Source organism: Chelmon rostratus, chromosome 23, assembly GCF_017976325.1.
Source record: "Chelmon rostratus isolate fCheRos1 chromosome 23, fCheRos1.pri, whole genome shotgun sequence".
NCBI lineage: Eukaryota > Metazoa > Chordata > Actinopteri > Chaetodontiformes > Chaetodontidae > Chelmon > Chelmon rostratus.
This window is the reverse complement of record NC_055680.1, coordinates 18,150,716-18,170,615: the sequence shown is the minus strand read 5'-3', so window position 1 is coordinate 18,170,615 and position 19,900 is coordinate 18,150,716. Positions and strand designations below refer to the sequence as shown.

Sequence of the window (19,900 nt, the reverse complement as noted above, 5' to 3'; positions counted from 1 at the left end):
AACCAAAAGCACATCTTCCCTTCGAGATTGGTCAAATCCAGAACAATTTGAGTTAGGAATCAGCAGCTCAAAGGATGACTTTGTATCCTGAACATGCGTCACTGCAAATCGTGTAGGCCCTGGTACCATCTGTATTATGTTAGCAGCTGACCGAGGGGGTCCTCCCGCTGGGGATGAAGACCATTCAATCTTTCCATTTTTTGACAAAGATGTCTGTGGGCCTATTCCAGTGGCTGGCTCTTGGGCTGCTCCAGCAGCTCCCTGTAGTGCTTCGTCTGGAGCTCTTTGTGGTGCATGTTCCTGGTCATCTTCAAATTCACTCTCAGAATCAGAAATTATGTCTAAATTGTCTTCATATTCTGAGACATTTTTCCTCTTCAACATTGCTGTATGCCTGGCTCTCTTCAAGTATGAGCTCTGAAGCCCTCTGACTGCTGAATTTTTGGTCATATTGAGAGTGGAAGGTTGTACTGTGAAGTAGAGGTATTTATACCTTTTGTCCCCTCCACCTGATGGACAGTGCCTTTGATGACATTCTGTCAATCAAATGTTACAAAATAATTCTCTAAACAAGTAGACACCTGACACAGTGTCAAAAGAGCAGGAAAATGAGATCAGACAGCTTCTCTGTGCTGAGTGTGTGCACATCTATGTATGCGGGTCAAAATGACCCGAATACCATATAAAGGATGTAAATGTGTGGGGTATAGTAGCAAGAGTGCTCAATTATTATTTTTTAATTTGTACATGTTTATCACAGAAAATAAGCTAAGGCCATGGAGTTTCAGGTTGAACAAATGTATACTTGTAACATTTTTATTCTTGTAAAAATTTGAAACGGGTCAATTTGACCCGAATACCATACAAGGGTTAAGGGAAGCAGGCGTTATAGTACAGAGTCAAAGTCCTGTACGAACATCTTACCTGTCAAGAAAGCCAGAGAGGATGGTCAACCAGAAGACTGGAGATTTGTACAGGACCTGCAGGCTGTAAATAATGCTGTACAACCCAGAGCACCGATTGTTTCAAATCCGTACACTATTTTATCACAAATACCACCTACAGCGCAGTGGTTCACAGTGGTAGACCTTGCTAATGCATTTTTCAGTGGTCCAGTACACCCAGACAGCCAGTACTGGTTTGCGTTCACATTTAAGACATTTACACGCCTGTGCCAAGGATATTGTGAATCACCGACTATGTATAACAGTGTCCTAGCTGAATCATTGTCATCTTTAGAACTTACACCAGGTTCAGCCTTATTACAGTACTTTGATGATCTTCTCCTGTGTGCCCCTACACAAGAACAATGCGAGACAGACACTGTTAAATTATTGCAGCACCTTGCACATGAAGGCCACAAAGTGAGTTTGAAGAAGTTACAAGTGGTGCAACAAAAGGCCACATTCTTAGGTCATCTTATCACACCAGAGGGTAAGCAACTGATGCCAAAACGCATCCAAGCCATACAGAAGATCCCTAAGCCTAAAACTCAAAAATAAATTATGTCATTCTTTGGATTGTGTTCCTATTGCCGTGCATTCATTCCTTCACTACTCTGTTATCGCAGCACCATTATTGAACATTACACACCAAGAAGGCCTTCATCCACACAGGGAGGTCACTTGGACATCAGAGGCAGTAAAAGCATTTCATGACTTAAAGCAAGCCTTGATGTCACCACCTACTTTAGGCATACCTGATCCAAACAAACCGTTCATCCAAACTGTGGACAAAAAGGGAAGTTGTATGACATCTGTTCTCTTGCAGCATCATGGAGATAAACTTAGACCTGTTGCTTATTTTTCAGCCAAACTTGATCCTGTAGCAGCGGGTCTCCCTAAATGTTTACGTGCAGTTGCAGCTGCAGAGGAAGCGGTGGTTGCATCACATGACATAGTGGGGTATTCAGATCTCACACGTCTTGTACCACATTCTGTCTCTATGATTCTCCTAGAGCAGAAAACGTCACACTTGTCCACAGAAAGATGGTTACGGTATAATGCTGTTCTATTAGAAATGCCTAATGTCACAGTAAAACGATGTACTATCCTTAACCCTGCAACACTCCTACCTGTTTCAGGGGAAAGCGATGAGGAGGAGGGCTGTGACTGCAACATAGTGTTGTCACAAGTGTGCAGCCCGAGACCCGACCTTAAAGACACACCTCTGACTAACCCTGGTTTGATTCTTTTTGTAGATGGTTCGGCGTCCAGAGATGCAGTCACCGGAAAAAACAATGTCAGATTTGCTGTGGTTGATACACATAGTGTTGTGTGTTCAGACAAACTTCTGAGTAACTACTCTGCACAAGTAGCTGAATTGGTAGCACTAACTGAAGCATGCAACATTGCAAAAGACAAGTCTGTAACCATTTATACAGATTCAAGATATGCATTCGGGGTTGTTCATGAATTTGGAACGTATGGCAGTATCGTAACTTCATGAAATCTGATGGGAAGCCTATCTTGAATGCTAACCATATACCTGTGTTGCTAGAAGCCATCCTGTTGCCATCAAAAATTGCTGTCTATGCATGCCAAGCTCACTTAAATGACAAGGATGATGTTTCTCAGGGAAATGCCAGAGCAGATTCAGCTGCAAAGTCTGCAGCATCGTCCAAGAACTTTATGAATGCTTGTTACCACCACTAACGAATCTCCTTCTGAAGCAGTGTTAGCAGTTCAGGCACGAGCAACGCCTGCTGATGTGTCTTCATGAAGGACGAGTGACTGCAGAAAAACTGATGGTGTGTGGTATGGACCAGATAACAAGCCTTGCTAAATTGACACATGGGTTATACCACGTGTCAAAAGGGGGGATGTATACAGCAGTGACAAAATTTGGGTTTACAAAAGGGTTTCAGAGTTATGCAGAAAAATACTGCAACAGATGCCATATTTGCATGTCACACAATACTGGGAGACCGATGCCTATCCAGCAGGTAGCACACCCACAGCCGACGCAATCGTTTGATCACATACAGATTGACTTCATTGAATTAACACCAAGTGAGGGAAAGTCTTATTGTTTAGTAGTGGTTGGCATGTTTTTTTTAAGTGGGTTCCCTGCATCAGCACACACACACACATACACACACACACACACACACACACACACACAGATTTAGATTGCACAGATTTTTTACTTAGATTGTACAGCTTTTATTTATCTCTTTTTAATATAAGTCCTGTCACAGAGGTTGAAGAGTAACGCAATTTCGATTCTCTGTTTGTCCTGTACATACTGCAGAATTGACAATAAAGCTGACTTTGACTTTGACTTTGGTGTCCAAAGCGTTATTATCAGAAATAATACCCAGGTGGGGGATTCCACACAAAATCAGCTGTGATAATGGAAGACATTTTGCTAACGCCGTCATTGCAAAACTAAGTGAGTTCCTACACATTAATCTGAAGTACCCCTGTGCTTATCACCCGGCTAGTGCAGGGGCGGTAGAATGGGAAAATGGAACTCTAAAAGCTAAGCCATGGACAAAATGTCTGCATATTGTGCCCATGTACATGCGTATGCATATCAGAGTTAAAACTAACTTAAGTCCTTTAGAGATCTTGTTTGCCCGACCACATCTAGGTTGGACCAGCGTGGAGGACCAGCGAAGGAGAGCCTCTCCACCAGCGGCGATTATGGACTCAGCCATGATTCCAAATTGTTTTCACTTGTCCTCTCTATTGAAGCTATATTCACTCACAGGTGAAAGCTGCTCTGCCAGATCACTCGCTTACACACTCATAGCGAGGCAGCGTGGAGCATCCGACAAAAGACATCAAGGGAATGCAGATCTACGTGGAATCATCCGAAAAGACATATGATGGAAAAGAAAACAAAAGAACTAAGCATAGCAATGTGCAGAATTGAAGCTGTAAGCATTTTCTCCACTGACAGATGAATAGTTTATCATAAATGATAAAAAGGAGGGAGTTGTGATGGAATATTTACATGTTTCTATACTTTTCTATTTGTTTTCCTAGTTTATATAGTTGATCTGTAGTCTTAGCTGTTTTACTGTTGTATTGACTAGAGGATGTCCTGGTGGATTTGTTGTTGTAACCTACTGCAATTAACTCCCAGGGTGCCAAAGTAAATGACCTGATGTTATCACACCTAACTGTAAGTTCCTGAGAACAGGACATCATCAGGTTTTATTGCAGACAACTGTTTTTCTGTTGCCATCTGTTAAACCAGTTCTGCTAAGACCAAAGGCTTGTCAGACTATAAGAATGGGGTGAAAACATCTGATCAGAGAGCACAACTCTGAACTGCTTACTGCCGTGTGGTTCTGTGTCTGTGTCTCCTCTCTATAGAGATTAAACACTTCATGCACGTCACTTGCTTTCCAGAGTGGTTTGTTTGGCTCTCTATAGGCAGACCGGGAAAATTTTCCACAACACAGGTCTTTAGTTTCTTCAGTTTGAAGAATCTGAGCATGAGTTCCACCACTGCTGACCTTTGTTCCCTTTGAGGACAGACCTGATTGGGAATTAACAAACGAATCACAGTCATGATCTTAATGAAACTTCAGTACTTTAGATTTTTGTAATTTCTGAGATTGTTTCTTCTGAATCTTCTCTCTCTGTCACTCAGTCTTCTCCATTTGTTTCTCCACCGTGCTCGTCCCCTCTGTCATTCTTTTAATGTCATCAAATGTCCTCTTCATTAGTTCGTTTGTATTCATTTCCAGTTGTTGAAGTTCTTCCTTTCTCTTCTCCCAGGTCCATTTGTCCTTTGTAATGATTTCTTTCATTTTTAAGTATCTCTGCTTCTCTGTTACTTCTTCACTCTCTGCTGATTTAACCTTCTTTTCAATCTCCTCCGTCAGCTTTTCTGCCTCCTGTCTTTGGAAAGTGAGTTTTTCTCTCTGCTCCTTCAGTCCATTCGCCACTTCCTTCAGTGTCTCAATGACCGCTGTCTTTGTCTTTTCCATCTCCTCCTGAAGTTTTGCCTTTGTCTTTTCCATCTCCTCCTGAAGTTTTGCCTTTGTCTTTTCCATCTCCTCCTGAAGTTTTGCCTTTGTCTTTTCCGAATCCATGAGCGGCTGTCCTCTTCCTTCTCCTCGTTTCATGTTTTGTCTTCGTGTCCAGACCACAAGGACAGCCGTGAGAATGAGCATGAAGCCAAACAGCACACTCATGGCAATAGAAGCAGTACAAGTGGATGGAGTCATAAAGAAATCATCTGAATGAAGAAAAGAGAGAACAACACACATAAAAATGGACTTCATGTTTGACCCAAAACAAAAAGACGAAAAGAAATGAAACAGAGTATGACATCTGTGTGTGTTTCATGAGTTGGAAGCTGAAGCTTGTTGTTTTTATAACCTGGAACGTGGATGTGTGTCTCTGTGGTCTGGTTGATGTTCTTCTGGTGGACTCTGCAGGTGAAGCTGTTGCTGTGTCTCTTCTCCACAGTCACTCTGCTGCTGACAGTATAGAGACCATCAGGACCTCTGACTGCCTCTGCAGGTCCAGCAGGGAGGAGGTTTCCTTCAGAGTCCAGCCACAACACCTCAGGCAGTGGATACCAGCCTTCAGACCTACAGTCTAACAGCACTCCACTGCCGTCCTGATGGACGCCTGCTAAGCTGATAGCAGGTGAGGAGACAGCACCTGATGATGAGGAGACATTTCAAACAGAGATTGTTAGTCCAATCCTTGAATGATGTACAGCATCCCTTTAAAAAAAAAAACTCAGTCAGGTCCATCTTCTTCCTGTGGCACATACAGGTGAGTGTACATAGTCAACAGCTAAACACTTTAGCACTACATTCACTCAGGACAAAATGCGAGGGAATAACTGGGATGAGGTCTTTTATTAACCTGACAGATAGCTCGCATAACTAAAAATCATTTCCAACCCTACAGTTCCTTATCTTTACAAAACAACAAGCTTTGGGGTAAGTTTTGTGCCGCTCAGAGGAATGCAAAGTCGGTCACGTGACGAAGCATTTTCACATCATGGAGTCCGACTGCTCGACTGAGCTGTTTGTTAACTTTGCAGATTCATGTTTGCTGTTTTATCTTCTTGTCGACATGCTGAAGTCGCCCCCAAATTGTCAGTGTGCATGTGTGAGAATTGGTCAATGAGAGGCAAATTTTAAAGCAGGTAGGAAAGTTCTATGTGTACGACAGTGCTGTGAATTTACTTACCGACGAGAAGCTCAACAAAATATTCTTCCTGCCGTTTTGGAATGTAGCATCTGTACGTCCCGTTATCAGAGACGTTCACTTCGGAGAGTGTCAGTGAAAGGTCTCCATGCTTCAGCTTGTTGATGGACAATGATGCTCTTCCCTTGAAGGACTTGTTTTGGTATTTTAGTTCCTGACCGCCATGCCACACATAGACAAATCTGGGGTCCAGGTCGGCCCTCCCCCACTCCATTGTCAAGGAAGCAGCATCCACAGGAGGCTCCAGCTGACACGGCAAAACAACGTCATGGCCGACCATAACCATGACTGGCTGAGGTGGATCAATCTGCTGCGAATGACCTGGACAAAAGTAGGTCTGTCTTAAATTCCTGACCTGTTGATAGCTTCTATTGTTTCTTTCGAGTTTTGAGCAAAATTTTCCTGTGTGTTTTAGAAACGGGAATAAGCTCTGTTAGAGCCATGATTAATATTTAAAATAATTAATAATATAAATGGCTCTAACAAGCTCATTTGATTCATTTGTGTGAAGCAAAATCACCTCAGTTTTGATTGATGTTGACACAATTTAAGTGGTTCTAATGTTGCATCTGGGCCCTAAAGTGCCGACCACAGTCCTCTTAACACGATGTAATCCAAAACAACGCATGTTCAAACACTGTTGATTCGAAGTGAAAATGTGATCAACAAGGACATGAAATATCGTTATTATTACTGAAGTGATGAATTTCTACTGAAGGCACTCGCAGGAAGCAGAGTGAGCTAATAAACCAGATGCATGTGCTGGTTTTCATGCTTCAGCTCACTCCACCGTCACATCCCATGGTTTTAATGTTTCACAACTGTTGCAGTACAACTGGTTGCACATTTTTTTGGGATGTAAACCCAAATTACCTTTTATATTTACTGCTGACACAACAAGCCAAGCTCAAAGAAGTAGAACAGAAAAGAGAGACGGATCAAACGTTCAGTCCTGTGATGCCTTCAGTTACAGCTCCTGAAAACCTGCTTTTACATGCATCCATTTAATATTCATGACTTGATATGACAGACAGAATTTGAGGTGGCAGCCTGACATACATATGACATGGTTTGTAATATTAATTTCTCTGATGATGACAGGCTTGATTCAAAATTACCTCCACAGAAGTGTGTTAGGAGGACGAAGGCAGCCAAACCACTCATGGCTCTGACAAGTCCATCCTGAATGTGAACCATGCTGGTGTGCTAAAAATTTAAATACACAGTTATGAAATATAAATTAGTAGACCACCCACACAAGTAAATAAATAAGAATTGACTGTAACAAAAGTTTTCTTCTGCATTAGAGTTATCCAGTGATAGTACAAACAAGAACTGCTAATAGCTTTGAACCCTTAAAAGACCCTCGGGACATTTTGTGCCATTCTGTTTTTTATTTTCAAGTCTTTTTGGCTGTGTTGAATGAATATAGCTCATATTTGCCAGAGGATATAAATTTTTTAAAAACTTTAGAATTTTGGTGTCAGTTCTTAAAATTAGCCATCCAGGCTAAGCTCACGCAAAAAACGCCTTATTTGTCCCTTGTGACAAAAAATGTCCCTTTGAAACCCATTGAAAATGCCATTTTTGATCCCCCATTTATCGTAACATAAACTAATGCATTCCTTTTTGTTAAGACTTCATTTTGGACTGCTTCCCTTCAATTTTAAATTTTTGTATTTGTCCACCCAATGGTGCCACTTTTTTGTCAATGTGTATTAGCAGGACAATTTGTCAGAACACACACCACACTGCTAATTTCGAAAAACTTCTAAAAATGTAGAAGTGTTTCTATTGGTCTATTAACCCCCCAAAAACAAAAAAAACAAACAAAAAAATGCAGCAGATCAGCAGGAATGGACATCAAGAAATGGGAAAATATTTTGGTCTCACACAAACTCTGAAGTTCACCTGCGAAGACCACAGTCTGTCCATCTGCAGCCTCTGCCCCACCTGAGATGGACTCTCACGCCCAGACATGCTCTCTATTTCTCTGTCTCTTCCTCTTTTGGTGTCCATTTATTCAGTGTTCATTTTTCTAAAATAAAAGATTTTCTGGTTCAAGCTGATCTTGTTTGTTTGGAATTTTTTTAGAACATGAAAGTGTAATTACCATTTAGTAGGAAAGAAAACATTCACCTGTTGTAAGACAAGGGCTTGTGAAAATCGTTATATGGCAATATAGGCTTAGATTATTACCTTAAGTCTGACACTCCAAAAAAAAAAAAATAATAACTATGCATCAAATTCAATGTTGCTGCCAATCATTGACCCATCCCAGGGCCTAATAATAACAATGATCAAATACTCATTGAAATGTATGTTTGAAATTATTTGTGTTTTTTTTATTTTTTACAATTTAATACAGCAGATTAATGTAAACTTACTGGCATTTAAAGGGTTAAAAAAAACAAAGATTGCTTAATATTTGATATGTATGTTTCAGGCTGAAGTAGTTTTAAAAGATTCATTAATGTATGATATTTTTACAGCAGTTTTTGTGAATGGGACATTTTTTGCCACGAGGGACAAATGAGTGAGTTTTTTGTTAAATCTGACACTCCAAAAAAATTAATTATGCATCAGATTCAATGTTGCTGCCAATCATTGACCCATCAAAGGGCCTAATAATAATAATGATCAAACACTCATTGACATGTATATTATTGATATAATTTATGTTTTTTGATTTTGTGTAAACTTACTGGCATTTAAAGGGTTAAAAAAAACAAAGATTGCTAAATATTTGATATGTATGTTTCAGGCTGAAGTAGTTTTAAAAGATTCAATCATTTAAAATGGAAAAAAATATTAATGTATAATAAAATATTAAAAAATAATATTTTTACAGCAGTTTTTGTGAAAGGGACATTTTTTGCCACGAGGGACAAATCAGGATGGTCATTTAAGGGTTAATGGTGCCAATTTGAAATATGTGCTCAAGACATGGAATTATAATAATAATTATTATTATTTGTATAGCACCTTTCATTCAAGAAATGCAGCTCAAAGTGCTTTACAACAAAAAGATCACATGCACCAAGTGCATCACATAAAAAAAAGACATGACAAAATGTTACAGGAATCCAGCGCAGAGCAGCTAAAACTAGACTAATGTGGTCTCGCCCCGTGGTTCTGGTTCATAGTCGTGCTGCAGAGATTTGAATGAGCTGAAGTCTCTCAGTTTTTTTTTAGGAGGCCAGTAAATAATGTGTTGCTGTAATCGAATCGGCTTGAAATAAAGGCCTGAATCAGTTTTTCAGCATCATTTGGATTTATGAATAGTCGTACGTTGGCTGTTTCCTGAGGTGGAAAAATTTTTCTTCACCTTGTTGATGTGCGACTTGAAGCTTAGATCTGAATCCAGGAGAACACCAGGATTTGTAAACCGCGGGTTTAACCCAGCATTTCAATTTTGTCCCAGGGCAACTAGTCAGTGTTCATTTAACCTGATGACTGAAAGTACAACAGCCCATTAAATGGGGCTTGCTCTGCTCATTGCTTCAGATTTTTACACCAAAGTCAAATTTCACACTGAGCTGTAAGATCAAGGAAAAGCAGCTCTTCATACAAGTGAAACAAACTATATTGAACGCATCATTAAAATAGAAATTAAATGTGAAAATCTCACATACCTGTTGTGTGCGCGTGGCCTCACGTCTCAGTAAACTGCACGGTCAAAGTCCGCAACATGAGTTGTACTTTGAACGTGTATAACAGGACAAGGTGTGTCAAAACACGGGCGGCTTGGCACATTGTTATACCAGCTAGATTATGAAATCTATATCACAAATATTGAAAGACTGTGTTCACTTCTTCACTTCTTTGAAGCATCAACAGACAGAAAAACTGTCTTTAACTGAAAAAATTCCCTCATCTCTGCATCTGAACTTTCCCAACAGTTGTCAGGAATCATTAAAGTTAGGCCTTAAGTTGATGTCAGGAGTTTCAGCCGGTTGGTTGCTTCATTGTTTGACTTGTAAATATTTAATCTGCCCTCTGAATTGGAGTTGAACACCACTTCCTTTTAGCACCCACTCCATATTGAATTGATTCAGTTTCTCATTGAAGAGGTGCAGCCTTGGGCTGTGCACCAGCAGATGTCCGCCACACATTCAAGCCTTCGTCTGTTCCTCTCATTGTTCAAGAGGAGGAAACCAAGTCAAGAGCCTCACACTAAATAGACTGAGCACAGAGCAGTGACATTTACTGCTTTGTCTTTGTGAATGTTGACATGTTTGAAGGTGCTTTAAAAAAGACGTTATGAAAATAATATTCATACATTTTCAGGATGTGAAGACTTCAAATATTTAAGATCCTTAAATGCAGATGATGAAAATATCATTTTTTTTTCATCTTATCCAAATCTGTAAGTACCTCCTACATGCCCCTCCTTGAACCACCACCTAATTGTGGTGGAGGGCTTTGAGTCCTCAAAGGTCCTAGGTGATGGGTCAGACTAAGAGCGGTTCCACAGCCCCAATGAAAAAAAAGACAACAAGGACCATTACGATGCCCGGATTGGCGTTACCGAGGCCCCACCCTGGAGCCAGGCCTGGGGTTGGGGCTCGCAGGCGAGCGCCTGGTGGCCGGGCCTTTGCTCCTTCACATAGCCCGAAGGAGCGACGTGGACCCGCCCTCCAGTAGGCCCATCACCCACAGGAGGGATCAGAAGGGGCTGATGCGGTGGGATTTGGGGAGCAGTTGTGTGCAGGGGCCCCGACGGCCCAATCCCTGGACTCAGAATCTGGAGCCCGAGCTAGTGCGGGAGGTTGAGCGGTACCGGCTAGAGATAGTCGGGCTCACCTCCACGCACAGTCTGGTTTCTGGAACCCAACTCCTTGAGAGAGGCTGGACTCTCTTCTACTCTGGAGTTGCCCGTGGTGAAAGGCAGCGGGCTGGTGTGGGCTTGCTTATAGCTCCCCACCTTAGCCGCCATGTGTTGGAGTTTTCCCCGGTGAACGAGAGGGTTGCTGCCCTTCGATGTCAGGTTGGGGACAGGTGCCTCACTGTTGTTTTGGCCTAACAGTGTAGAGTACCCACCCTTCTTGGAGTCTGTGGGAGGGGTGCTGGAAAGTTCTCCGACTGGGGACTCTGTCGTTCTACTGGAGGACTTCAACGCTCAAGTGGGCAGCGACAGTGTAACCTGGAGGGGCGTGATTGGGAGGAACGGCCTCCCCGATCTGAACCCGAGCGGTGTTCTGTTATTGGACTTCTGTGCTAGTCACAGTTTGTCCATAACAAACACCATGTTCAAGCATAAGAGTGTTCATCAGTGCACGTGGCACCAGGACACTCCAGGCTGGAGGTCAATGATCGACTTTGTGGTCGTGTCATCTGACCTTCGGCCATATGTCTTGGACACTCGGGTGAAGAGAGGGGCTGAGCTGTCAACTGATCACCACCTGGTGGTGAGTTGGATCTGCTGGCGGAGGAAAAAGCTGGACAGACTTGGCAGGCCCAAATGGGTAGTGAGGGTCTGTTGGGAGCGTCTGGCGGAACCCTCTGTCAGAGGGGTTTTCAACTCGCACCTCCGGGAAAGCTTTGTCCAGATCCCGAGGGAGGTTGGAGACATTGAGTCCCCTGCCAACACTGTTTACAGTGGAGGTGGGGAGCTATTGACTTCGACTGGGGATATTGTCGGGCGGTGGAAAGAACTTTGAGGATCTTCTCAATCCCATTGCCACGCCTTCTGTAGAGGAAGCAGGGGCTGGGGACCCAGAGGTTGGCTCATCCATCACTGAGGCTGAGGTCACCGAGGTAGTTTGGAAGCTCCTTGGTGGCAAGGTACCGGGGGTGGATGAGATCTGCCCTGAGTCCCTCAAGTCCCTGGATGTTGTCGGGCTGTCTTGGTTGACACGCCTCTGCAACATCGTGTGGCAGTTGGGGACAGTGCCCCTGGACTGGCAGACCAGGGTGCTGGTCCCTCTATTCAAGAAGGGGGACCAGAGGGTGTGCTTGAACTACAGGGGGGTCACACTCCTCAGCCTCCCTGGTAAAGTCTATTCCAGGGTACTGGAGAGGAGAATTCGGCCGATAGTTGTACCTCGGATTCAGGAGGAACAATGCGGTTTTCGTCCTGGTCGTGGAACACTGGACCAGCTCAACAGCAGGGTGCTCGAGGGTTCGTGGGAGTTTGGGAGTGTAGGAGGTGTTTCGGGAGTATGGAGTCCGGGGCCCTTTGCTACGGGCTGTCCGGTCTCTGTATGACTGGAGCAGGAGCTTGGTTCGCATTGCCGGCAGTACGTCAGACTTGTTCCCAGTGCATGTTGGATTCCGGCAGGGCTGCCCTTTGTCACTGGTTCTGTTCATTGTTTTTATGGACAGAATTTCTAGGTGCAGCCAAGGGCCGGAGGGAGTCTGGTTTGGGGACCACAGGATCTCATCTCTGCTTTTTGTGGATGATGTCCTGTTGGCTTCTTCGAACCAGGACCTCCAGCATTTGTTGGGGCGGTTTGCAGCCGAGTGTGAAGCGGCTGGGATGAGAATCAGCACCTCCAAGTCTGAGGCCATGGTTCTCGACCGGAAAAGGGTGGCTTGCCCCCTCTGGGTTGGAGGAGAGCTCCTGCCTCAAGTGGAGGAGTTCAAGTATCTTGGGGTCTTGTTCACGAGTGAGGGAAGGATGGAACGTTAGATTGACAGGCGGATCGAAAATGGATGGATGGATGGATGGACCTCCTACATGCTGTCAACCATTTACAAATATTTAAGATTATGAAGTTATTTTTCACTTCTCTAGAAAGCAAAGCTCTATATCAAACAGATTATTATTATTACAACAGACCCAAAGAGCATTTTTTCCATTTTTCTCTGACAACCAGAAGTCAGATTTGCATGTCGACTTCTTTCTTTGGATTTATTCCTGAAACCTGAATTTCTATTGGCTGCAGCAGTCTCTCAGTGTTCAGTAGCTGCCTCTCATTGTCTCTCTTTGTCTGGTCCAGTTTCCACTGGGTTTGCAATGAGCTTTTTTTTTCTTTTAATTATTCCCCCGTTGTGTCAAATGTCATTTCCCTCTCTTATTTCCTGCTCCACCACCTGCAGCTTCTGCTTGTTTACTTCCTTCTCTCCCCACCTCCATCAGTGTAGTAACCATTATTGTCTTTATTGTGATCAAACCAGTGAGAGTATTATTTCCACTGCAGCAGTTCTGCCTCACAGAGCTATTTGTAGATCTGCAATTCAAACCTGCTGCTGCACCAACAGCAGAAATCATTCAAACAGGAAGGGGAGGTTCTGACCTGCATCACGTCTTGGCTGTATTTCAGTGTGGTGCTGACAGTCAGCAGCAAGGCATCATGGCTGTTACAGCTCTCTGCAGCAGACTGTGTGAGTACTGAGACTTTTACTCTATTACTCATTGGTCTGTTTAGCCAGCAGACAAATATCTGTGCACTATATTTGATAGACAGCTCTCTTCATTTGTCTCTCCAGGGATGAAGATGTTGGTCCTGCTGGTCGCACAAGCTGACTACAGTTACTTTGCTGGAAAAGCTGGTAAGGAGGAAAAAAATAATTAGCTAATGTGCTAACAGTGGGTTAGTGCTTGGCCATGTGAGATTCTTGACAGTTATCTTGTGCACTGAACAGTTTTCTCTGAACTCCATGTGTGGACGCACTTGGCCAATAAAGCTGATTGTGATCAAAAGTGTTTCTGGACCAAGAATAAATAAAGTCTGTAATCATGTAGGACAGAGTGCAGCAAAGTGGATCAGACATTATAACCACCATCCAATGAACACAAGCAGAGCCCCCAACCATGTTACCCTGCTGTGTCACAAGCTGCTAAAAGTACATGAATATTAATATTAATAATATAAATATTAAAACATTTTGAAGGATTTGACTTGTTTTTGTAACTGCTGAATATTTCATGTGGACCGTGTCTCTTTATTCCTGTTTCATTTGATTGTTTTCTTTCTCTGTGTCTCAGATGCAGCTTTTCCTCGTGTTTCTCCAGACAGACTGCAGTTTTTTGAATATGAGACCATCAGTATAAGCTGTGAAGAGTCGGGGGGCTTGACCGAATGGAGAGTGATGAGGAAACCCAACACAATAATTCCAACAAATTCTTCAAACTGCAACTCATCAGCACCATCGTGCACCATTGATCCTGCCTTTGAGATACACAGTGGAGAATACTGGTGTGAAGATGCAGAGGGAAAAACGAGCGGTGCTGTCAACATCACTGTCACTGGTTTGTTCAGCAAATCATCAAGAGAATTCAGTTTATTTGACACTTTAACACACTAAGATCATCTTCGCATTTTGGAAGAAGTCAAGATAGCGCTTGTGAAATCAGTGTATTTGAAGAAAGGCAACCAAGATTGGTTTCAACTAAGACATATTCAGGAAGTTACAATTAACAATTAAACTTGTGCCTCACATTTTGTTTTGTCTTTGCCGATTCGCTGCTAACTGTATGACATCTGTCACATTTGGCTGGAGGAGAAGGTCAACAATTCACCACACGGGCACATTTCAGCTGGAAACAGTCCTGATGCTCAAGCAGTGTTTATGGACTCTATGGGCTGTAATTGCAACTGCAACATTTAAGGCTACAATTAATTTGATGATTATTTTCTAAATCAACTGATTTTGTATATAAAAAGTAAGAAAGTATAAAAGCACCTGGATTCGTAAATTCAAATTAAGCAGTTTTCAATCAAGAAACAGTGAATATTGCAAATATTTTTGTTTGAAACTACTTTTAATATAAAGTTTATCTTGTTCTATGATCTCAGTATTTTTAATTTCATTTGCTTTTCTTCCCTTCATTTCCTTAAAAAGCACTTCCTCCTCGAGAAGTCGTGAACAAATGAACTCGTGCTAGTTGCTGTTAAATGCTGTCTTTTCTGCACAGGAATGGACCCTGTGATCACTATTCTGCACAAAGTCCCTCACACTCTTATTATAACCCTCAATAGACTTATTTCATGACTGAAGTTTTCTAGTGAACATCTATAGAAATACTGTTTAATATAAAATACTTTTTATCACATTGTTCAGCTGGTCCTGTGATCCTGGAAATTTCTGCCAGTCCTGTGGAGGAGGGATACGATGTGATTCTTCGCTGCAGAAAAAAGAAAAGTCAGTCAAAACAGATTGCAGATGTCTTCAAAGATGGTTTCCATCTCGGGACCCAGTATCAAAGCAACATGACCATCCAAAACGTCTCCAAGTCTGATGAAGGATTCTACAAGTGCAGATTCTCTGGAGCTGGAGAGTCACCAGAGAGCTGGCTGGCTGTTTTATGTCAAAGTGAAGCTGGCTTGGAAGAGACTCATCCATCTCACGGTCGCCCCCCCAGTCTCCTCTCCCTGCTGTGGATCGTTGGATGTGTGCCTCTGCTGCTGTTGGTGCTGGGACTGCCTCTCTCTAGGAAACACAGAGGTAGATGCATCCTAGAAATGATGATGCCATAGTACCAGTTTTCTCTGTGACATTGTGGTGGCAGATGTCTTCACTGGCTGCATAATGTTTTTAATGAGTGAATGAAGCACGACATTTACTGCCCCCACTGAAGTCTGAGGGATGATCAGCGTACAGACAACAAGGTCCTGTGTGTGTGTGTGTGCATGCGTGCCTGTATGTAGGCAAACAATTTTACATAGATATCACCATAAAACTGCATACATTTACAAAACAGAAATCCAAACACTGGATAAAGCCAGGCCCCTATTTCTTTTTATTTTATTGACTTGTTAGAGTAAAAGGTTTTTAGGGAAGAAAACACTTTGAACAGCCTGAAAACATCATTGAAAGATATATGAATAAAGCCCTCTGTAAAAACATGCAGAATATAGAGAGGAATAAAACTCAAGAGTTTGGTGGATGCAAGAAAAGAAATGACTTTACGATGGCCTGTTCTCTTTTTAATTCACGCCTGCTTCACCTCCTCTGTCTTCAGGCTACAGCGCTGATCACTGGCATCTTAAACGAGCACGAATTCCCTCTTGGTTTTCAGTTTATCAGTAGTGTGGTTTAAATAATATTGTCAGTGATATACAATGTTATGTGAGGAACTGTCTGTTAATGGGTTTTTTTGTTTCAGTGTCGGCTGGTGACGATGCAGTTGCAGACAATGTGACATATGCTGTTATTAGAAGCCAAAGGAAGAAGGAAGGTAGTTTCTGTCATATTACTTCTAAGTGGTTTTTACCTCCTTGCAGAATTAGACTATAGCAAGTCTGTGATGCAGCATGTGTTGTCTTAAGTTATATGGAATGCTCCATTTAAACCACATATTCAACACCATGTTTATGTAAGTTAACCCGCCAGAAATTTTCTCTTAGCAACACTGGTTGGAAATAAGTGTTGAGTAGTTTTGGGTGACACATTTGAGACCCACTTCAGTCTCCATTGATGAAATAGTTTTAGATATTCGTCTGCAGAAGACTGTGTTTCCCAGTTGCAGGTGATAATCTGAACCTCTTGGTCATAAACCACGTGAGAAAACCACAGAGTGAAACAAAGGGCCCCTCAGCTGCTTTAATTCAATCGTCTATGGTTGAGGTTGGAGAGGTTGTGAGGTTTTGTGAGTTGCTATGAGATGGAAACTTTTAAAAAATCAATTTAACATGAAAACACTGAACAGTTTAAACTGATCTCCAGCTGTATGATATGTATCTTCTGCAGCATTTATTCTTTTCTCACATTTCACTGCCGTTTTACTTTGTGTTTCATCGTTAAAAAGGAGTATTTAACAACCTGAACACACAGCACCAAATGATAAAAGCTAAATGAAAATTCCAAACGTAATTATTAAATTATTTGACTGCTTTGCAAGAAATCAGTCAAATCCTACAGTACATTTTGAATACTGTGTATTACAGATGAGTATTTATTTCCTAACCAGGGCCAGACGAGTCCAGAGCAGGTCCCAAACTACATCTACCAGACCAGAGTGTCGTCTATTCTTCAGTCTGCCACAGGTAAGACTGAGGCTGATCCAGAATCTCTTTCCTCTAATATTACAGTGTATGGACTCACACTCAATCAAGTTACAACAGCAAGACTAGCTTTGCATTCCTACGCATAACACGTTGCCTGATACTCGTTTCACCATTTTCAGTTTAGTGGGACGATTCAAAGGCAACATAACACTTATTGTGCCACTGTCACAGCTGAGAAAATGAACAAGCATCCACGAAAAGCTTTACAATGACTTCACTTAAATCTACTCAAAAACAGACAGTTGGATGTTTAAATAAAGAACATCAACAGCTAATTAAACCAACAGTCTTTTGCACTCAAACATTCTAGAATGGAATGGTTGAAGATTCTATAATGAAAAACATTCGTGAACATTCTAGAACGTAACGTTTGTTGTGGATTCTTAGTCTCGTACCCTTTCTTACAAACTTTCACAATAATATTGTCAAAAGTTCATGTAACCTAGATGCTATTTTTCCACACTTTTTTAACATCTCGTGTTTTACAGGCCACTTGCACCTGACTGAAGGACTGAGGAGAGGGTCCGCCCAAAGCTCTACGCAGCTGGATTTTAGCGGTTTGTTAGCAGTTCCACTGTACTGTCATAGTCAGTGATGTTACAGTAACTAAGTGTTATGTCCCGACGTGTCTGTTGAGGGTCTGTTCACTGGCGTCATGTTTTTGTCAAGCACTTCCTGTTTTATTGTGTAACCGAGCTTCTCTCTCATTTCAGACCCCTGACTTCCTGGTGTTCTTCCCACCTGTCTGTTTGCCCCGCCCTGATTGTCTCCACCTGTCCCTTGTTACCTCGTATATATATTGTCTGCATTTCCCTTGTCTTGTGTACTTTGTGGTCCAGGACTTTTTCTGTAATGATTGGTGACCTTTCCTCCTCTGTTGCCTCTTTCTTTTGTGGAGTTCCCCAGGGCTCTATTTTGGGACCTTTGCTTTTTTCACTGTATATGTTGCCGCTGGGGTCAATTATAGCGAGACATAATTTAGCATTTCACTGCTACGCTGATGACCTCCAGCTGTATTTACCAGTGTTCCCAACCAAAAGTGTTGCTCTTCAGTCCCTCAAAGACTGCATCAGTGACATCAAGTCATGGCTGGAGAGCAATTTCCTTCATTTGAACGAGGACAAGACCGAGTTTATTCTAATTGGTGACAATGTTCTTGCAGATTCGGACTCTATGTTTTTGAAGCTAAAACCATTTGTAAAAAATCTTGGAGTTATTTTTGACAGCGGTTTCTCATTCATCAAACAGCCTCCACTGGCTTCCAGTTTCTTTTAGGATAGATTTTACTTTTTGTTTTTAAAGCCCTCAACGGCCTAGCTCCTATTTATTTGACAGAGCTTCTCTCCGTCCAAAACCCAAACAGGGCGCTAAGGTCCACAAATCATTTATTACTGGAAGTCCCAAGGGCCAGGAATAAACACTGGGGGGATCGAGCCTTTTCCATCGCTGGGCCCAGACTCTGGAACAAACTACCACCTGACATGCGCACCATTAAAGACTTTGGCCTCTTCAAAACTCGGCTCAAAACATATCTTTTCAGTCTGGCTTTTAATACACAGTAATGTAGTGACATTTAATTCTATCTTATTTTATTTGCATTTAATCTGTTTTTTATTTCCCTGATATGTTCTATTCTTACTTTCTTTTAATCTGTTTTCATTTCTAATTTCACTGTTTGTTTTTAACTGGAAAGCACTTTGGTCACCTTGAGTGTTGTAAAGTGCTATATAAATAAATTTTGATTGATTGATTGATGTCAGTCAAGCCTTGCAACCTTGCTAAACCTAGTCATAGTTACTCAGAGTTTCTTTGTTCAGTTTTGTAACTAGAGAATTAACCTTAGCGCCTTTTGTTGTATTTTTCATCACTGAACACCATTTGTTGAATTTTGTAATTGAGAGATTTTTGTTATTAAAACCGGCCTTGAGCCTTCTTTGTTTTCCACGTTGGTGTAAGAGTCATGCATTTGAGTCCGGCCACTTTGTGCCTGAGCGCTTGTGACACTAACTACCTTTTTGAATTCTTAGTTTTAAAATTGTAAAAATAATGAAAAAAAAAGTTAGTGAGTGAAAATGTGCAAATGTGTCATTTTGTTATACTTAAAATCCATCGCAAAACATGTGTTTGGTTGTCTTTCCATTATCAGTCCTGTTTAATCACAGTGGTGTCAATTTCACAAACTTTTAGAATCTCCTGAAGGTCTGTGGAACCATAAAACCCCCACTGCATTCACAGACAGGACATTTAGAATGCAGTGGTGAGACTCCTCCGGTCCATAGCACAAAACCTGCTACTTCACTAGATATTCCTCTTACTGATATACATTTCTTTTATGTGAGAACATCCTTCATACCTAATTTTACATAAAACAAGAGTCAAGTCATGAGTAGAAACCAAACTCATCTTTGAATATGATGTGTTAGTGAGTCATTGTGTGGCCATGTGTTGCTCACAGACACAGATTACAGGAGGCCCAATCCAGACACCAATGTGATAGCAGAAATCCTTCAGTTCTTTCAAGAGTCAGTGGTTAAAGTCAGGACCTCATGGTCAAAGAATGAGGTCTTCTTTCTAAAGCAGCCGTGATCACAAAGGGAGAAATCTGTTGGAGAAGAAAAATATCAGACATATCAAATTATTATTATTTTTTTACCTCAACCAAACATTGCACAAGTCAAACTCAGATAAAATTAGACCCAGAGAAGAGGGATAGAGGATAGATGATATTTGATGACTTTGATGAGGTTTTTGCACAAATAC

General features: G+C 41.8%; 2 protein-coding genes across 2 annotated transcripts; one reads left to right on the top strand and one right to left on the bottom strand.

The window, feature by feature from the left end:
* Nucleotides 1-221: 221 nt before the first annotated feature.
* On the bottom strand, nt 222-7,382 carry LOC121626988 (butyrophilin subfamily 2 member A1-like). Its single transcript, XM_041965747.1, has 4 exons — nt 7,304-7,382; nt 6,168-6,506; nt 5,340-5,627; nt 222-319 (listed from the first exon to the last, which is right to left on the bottom strand). Exons 1-4 carry the CDS (start codon nt 7,380-7,382, stop codon nt 222-224), a joined length of 804 nt encoding a protein of 267 aa, XP_041821681.1.
* A 6,101-nt stretch (nt 7,383-13,483) lies between these two features.
* Nucleotides 13,484-19,726, top strand: LOC121626987. Its single transcript, XM_041965746.1, has 6 exons — nt 13,484-13,514; nt 13,620-13,682; nt 14,119-14,382; nt 15,195-15,578; nt 17,021-17,119; nt 19,596-19,726. Exons 1-6 carry the CDS (start codon nt 13,484-13,486, stop codon nt 19,724-19,726), a joined length of 972 nt encoding a protein of 323 aa, XP_041821680.1.
* The last annotated feature ends 174 nt before the right edge of the window (nt 19,727-19,900 follow it).

Bases quoted from the DNA above. Each gene is read 5' to 3' on its own strand.
- LOC121626988 (XM_041965747.1), bottom strand. From the start codon at position 7,382: ATGGTTCACATTCAGGATGGACTTGTCAGAGCCATGAGTGGTTTGGCT. The intron at 5,628-6,167 runs GTAAGTAAATTC...CCTCATCATCAG, and splicing joins TTTTGTTGAGCTTCTCGTCG to GTGCTGTCTCCTCACCTGCT. The intron at 320-5,339 runs GTTATAAAAACA...TGATTCTGAGAG, and splicing joins GACACACATCCACGTTCCAG to TGAATTTGAAGATGACCAGG.
- LOC121626987 (XM_041965746.1), top strand. From the start codon at position 13,484: ATGGCTGTTACAGCTCTCTGCAGCAGACTGT. The intron at 13,515-13,619 runs GTGAGTACTGAG...TTGTCTCTCCAG, and splicing joins AGCTCTCTGCAGCAGACTGT to GGATGAAGATGTTGGTCCTG. The intron at 17,120-19,595 runs GTAAGACTGAGG...TGTTGCTCACAG, and splicing joins TATTCTTCAGTCTGCCACAG to ACACAGATTACAGGAGGCCC.